General features: G+C 29.2%; 1 protein-coding gene across 1 annotated transcript in view; it reads left to right on the top strand.

The window, feature by feature from the left end:
- Positions 1-3,054, top strand: part of LOC139515860 (protein FAM177A1-like) — a 14,926-nt gene extending 11,872 nt beyond the window's left edge. The window contains exons 4-5 of the mRNA XM_071305594.1: positions 1-2; positions 255-3,054. The exon at positions 1-2 is cut by the window's left edge and continues 96 nt beyond it. Of these exons, the coding sequence (XP_071161695.1) occupies positions 1-2; positions 255-440 (188 nt within the window). The 3' untranslated portion in view covers positions 441-3,054. The remainder of the gene's footprint in view (positions 3-254) is intronic.
- The last annotated feature ends 1,964 nt before the right edge of the window (positions 3,055-5,018 follow it).

Here is a 5,018-nt window from a genome sequence, read left to right as displayed (position 1 = left end):
AGGTAAGAAAAGAGAGATAACTCTTTCTGTATTTTTATATTATATCAAATGGTTAGATTTTGTTCTATGAATAAACACCTCACAAACAGAATAGCATTCGAATGAAAAAAAAATTAAAGATGAATTAAAGCTGTTTATAAATTATTAGTTAGTAGATATTAGTGATTGAAATTAGTGAAATACTCAATATAGAATGTACTTCAAAGTCCTTAAAACATGTTTAAAAAGTTATTAAACATTTCTTATTTTCACAGGAGGAAAGAGAAAAGAAGCAAGACGAAAAAAGAAGACAAAGAATGGAGGAAGAAAAATTATCTCATGTAGAAGTTGACACCAAGATGCCTTTAAACGAACAATCTATTACAGAGACAAGTGATATCAAAGTAGAAGTTTTAAAAACAGAAACACAATCAGACAGTCAAAAAGAAGAAAAATATTGATTGTTGAATTTTTATTTATTTATATGCATACTGAACAAAGGCACTTGTCTCTTAAAAAAAATACCTTTATACCTTAGTATTACACATTTGTGGATCCAGGGATTGGAACTCCTTTTATTTTAATAATTAATGCTTTTGAATGGGGACATATTGTTGGAACTCCCCTATTGAAAATGTCTGAAATTCTGAATCTGTCCCTGCACAAGGTACCCATCTTACATTTTTTGATAAATGACATTCTGTTACCAATTTTTGTTATATTGTCTTTCCTATATAAACATGTTATGTTTTAATACAATCTGTATTAAAATATCTACAATTAATGACTTAACAATTTTCAGTGGGATAAAAGACAACCTCCAAATCAAAATATACAGAAGGCTTGCGACCAAGTGTCATTTAAAAAAAAATGTGCGTTAGAGTTCCTTGTTTTATATTAAGGTATATAGGTCTTTTAATTTTCAGAGACACTGAAGATACATTGTGTGACCTTCATAAACAGATCTGGTGGAAAATATTGTTATATTTTTTTTAAAAGTGTTGTAATTTTATTTTTTACTTTTTCAAAAAATTGTTATTTGTTTATCGGAACATTTGCTGAATCTTTTGAACTATGATTGTAATTAAAAGCTATGATTTCTTTTTGTTATGACAAGACTAAGTTTGAATCTTTCATATCAGTAAAGCCAAAGGACATTAGCAAAAGCCTAGCATTTGTTTGGTGTGAAACCTTGGACCAGTAAATTATGCACATGTGTATATTTTTTTTTTTATGTTTTATTTTTATTTTGATAATATTATTGTATCAGCAACGTGTAAATAAACAATGTAAGAGCCCTTTAATTTGTTGGTGTACATTTTGAATGATTTCCATAGTTTTTGGTAAAAGTTCAGTTTTGGTTACTTGAATGTGTTACATCTTCAATCAATAGAAAATTAAAATCTTATAGATGCACACAAAAAAATTGAGGTGACTATGAATTTATGAAATTTGTTATCCAACAAATATATATACCATTACATTAAAAATTATATTTCAAAACAATGCTTTGTCAAATAATGGTCGAACTGATGACATAGAACAATAGAAAATTTAATCTTCTTATGTCAAGCTTGTGCTCAAATGTTCCTGTGAAGATGATGGACCTTTTGAAAGTTAAGGATCCATAGAAGACAAATATCAAAGTTCTGCATTTCAGTCTTTGACAAACCACACAATTGAAAGTATTTTTCTCCAGTGATATCCTTGTTTTATTGTTTTAATTTCTTCATTCTGACTGAGAAATCTAAATACTATTTAACAAATATACCAAAAGAGCTGTTCTTGGCTATCGTATTAGAACATTGAATTGATTTTATATAATGGGGCTATTTGAAGGTAATTAGCTGTAATTGTATACATGCATATATAATATACCATAGCATCTATAAGTGTGATTATTTATCATCCAATTGTCTGTCATTATTCACCAGATTCATCATTTATTGTATTTTTATAAAATGTCATAGTAAAAGTTATAATTGCAGTTTATTTTGTTTCATAGAATAATTGATTTTTTTTTTGCAACATATTCATCATGTCATACATTTATCATTAATAACAAAAATTGATTTTTCATAAATCATAAATTTACCTTCCCTGCCAATTCAAACTTTAGTAAATGCAACGAAAAACAATGATATACTTGAACTAAATTTTCCAATAGATGGATTCCTATTTTATTCTGTCAAACAAGACATTTTAGGCCAAAAAAAAACCTAAAACAAAACAAATTCTTAGAAATAGGTTATAGGTTAATGGCTTATACATGTATTGGGAAATTGATCTTATGCCAATTAATTTAAAGTTTATTCTTTTTGTTGAGTAATAATCGTATCATGTCTAGTGGAGTTGATGGATTACTGCAGTAACCTCTGTCCTATCTTATTTAAATCTTGTTTGTCCCTCTGAACTGGAAGTATGAAATATGTCACTCAGAATCTGTATTAACGAATAATTATATATCTGGTCTGGAATATTGTTCTGTGTAAATGATTATTTTCTCCTAATTGAAAGGCATTTTTTCAAATACCTATATTTTATTGCCAAATTTAAATTATTGTCTCATACTTATACCTAATAGTTTCAAAGATATTTTTTTTTTTATTTGGGATGACCTGCTTCAAAGAAAGCAATACTGATTTGAATTTTAATTTGGTCATTTTAATTCATTTCTATGTTAGTTCGAAAAAATGAAATTTGGTCCATTTTCTCAGAGGATATTCCACTATATATACATTTCAAAAGAAGTTGAAAGTTAATTCATTCCATTTGAATATATTACACATTGATGCAACTTTTCATAATTTTCATCTTGGTACATTATCCAATTTAAAAGATTGATCTTCATTTCATGGGCACTAACTAGACTGGTATCCTGTTACTAGGACCCTATTCTATGTTGATTAAGTGGTTTTTAATCATGATACTGATAGCATCTCATAGAACATTATGTACTCTTTCTACTGCATTGTTTTAGCATGTTATAAATGGTTGTTTAATATTATTTATGTTTCTATTAAATATTTATTAATTTCATTCATTTTTTAAAATAAAAATGCTGTTTTTTGGAAATTAGTTTTGTCATTACATTTCAGAATATGTTCTTTATGCCCCACCTACACTTTAAGCCCAACCTAAAATAGTAGAGGGGTATTATGTTTTCTGGTCTGTTGGTCCGTTAGTCTGTCTGTTCATTCATCTGTCAGGTTAAAATTTTTCGTCAATTTAGTTTTTGATGAAGTTGAAGTCCAATCAACTTGAAGCTTAGTACACATGTTCCCTATGATATGATCTTTCTAATTTAAATGCCAAATGTTACGGTCCACTGAGCATAGTAAATGATAGTGTGAGTGGGGCATCTATTTACTAATTTCTATGGACACATTTTTATACAAATTTTTTGCGGTCATATATTGGTATCACGTCATCGTCGTCGTCAGCATCGTCTGAAGACAGATGGTTTCAGGATAATAACTTTAGTATAAGTAAACAGAAATCAATAGAATTTTAACACAATGTTTACAACCACAAAAGGAAGCTTGAGATTGATTTTAGGGGTTACTGTCCCTAAGGTTTACGAATCGGGGCCCAAAGGGGCCCAAAACAAGCATTTATCTAGTGTCAAGCAATAAGTTGTGTATAAGTATTTCAATTGTTCTGAAATTGTACCACAATGTTTAATACCATAAGTAGAAGGTAGAGATATATTTTAAGGGTTATGGGGCAAACAGTCTAGGAATAAAGGACCAAAAAGGGGCCTAAAACAAGCATTTTGTAGTTTCAAGTCAATAAATTGGAGTTATCTTTCTTTGTCCAGAATAGTAGTTGAATCAACTTAAATCAATGCTATATACAATATACAATGCAATATTTACTTTACTACCAACTGATAAATTAAAGCAATCTTTACCATTCAGTGATTACAAGCACTTTGATTACCATTCTAGGGTTATGCCCCTTTCCAAGTGGAAAAATTGAAGATTTTTTTTCATTTCTGTTCTCTTAACTTAGGTTTGTCTCAACTAAATTTAATGAAATGACCTCTTAACTCAGTTAAATTTCAATTTTTGGCAGCTTCACTTTTACAGTTCTTCGGTCATGTCCCTTTATAACATGATATGCTAGCGAGGCATCATCTGTGTCCCTTTAGACACATTCCCCATTTATTTTTTTTGAAGTTACTATTAATTAATATTAATTTTAACCATGACTGTATGACATTTTATATTTTTTAGAAATTTCTTCAAATATTTTTTTTTGAGAGGATTAATATGCAACAACATAGTGTATTACTCAAAAGCAGAAAAATATTTTTAAGTTCATTAGACCACATTCCTTCTTTGTCAGAAACCTATGCTGTGTCAACTATTTAATCACAATCCAAATTCAGAGCTGTATCGAGGTTGAATGTTGTGTCCATACTTACCCGAAGGCAACTGTTTAAGGTTCGACCTCTGCGGTTGTATAAAGCTGCGCCCTGCGGAGCATCGGGTTGTTTTTAATTTAATTATAGGAATGAGGAAACTGCTCAGCCATAGCCAGATTTTGATATTTGTAATAGAGAGGACAAAATATCAGTTGGACAGTGTCTGTCTATTATTCCGTATAAAAATTTCTTTCAATTTTTAAGTGATCTAAAAATTGCTCCAATTGCACAAAAAGTTTTAAACCACATTTGGGGGCTAACACGGAACCATTGAGGTGGTGTACTTTGTCTTCAAGTAACTATATTGAAATATGAACTTATTGAAAATTCCTCAGAGTGTTTCAGTACAAGTCCCAGGAAACAATTTAGAAAAAACACATAAATATTAAAACAATTGAAACTTAATATGTCAGAAGAAATGTTTTAAATCATAAGACTTTATAATGTAAATTGTGCTTAGTCAGGAAGTATCCAGATTATCCACAAGTGGCAATTAGATAAAAAAAAAAAAAGAAACTTGTGTCAAGTACATACTAACATATACTAAAGATAATTCACTCTTTGATCAAGTGTCAGACCAGGAAATAAAAGCACAAAACTTATATCAAAT

Source organism: Mytilus edulis, chromosome 3 (assembly GCF_963676685.1).
Source record: "Mytilus edulis chromosome 3, xbMytEdul2.2, whole genome shotgun sequence".
Lineage (NCBI taxonomy): Eukaryota > Metazoa > Mollusca > Bivalvia > Mytilida > Mytilidae > Mytilus > Mytilus edulis.
Note: the sequence above shows the minus strand (reverse complement) of the source record. Positions and strands in the feature narration are given on the sequence as shown.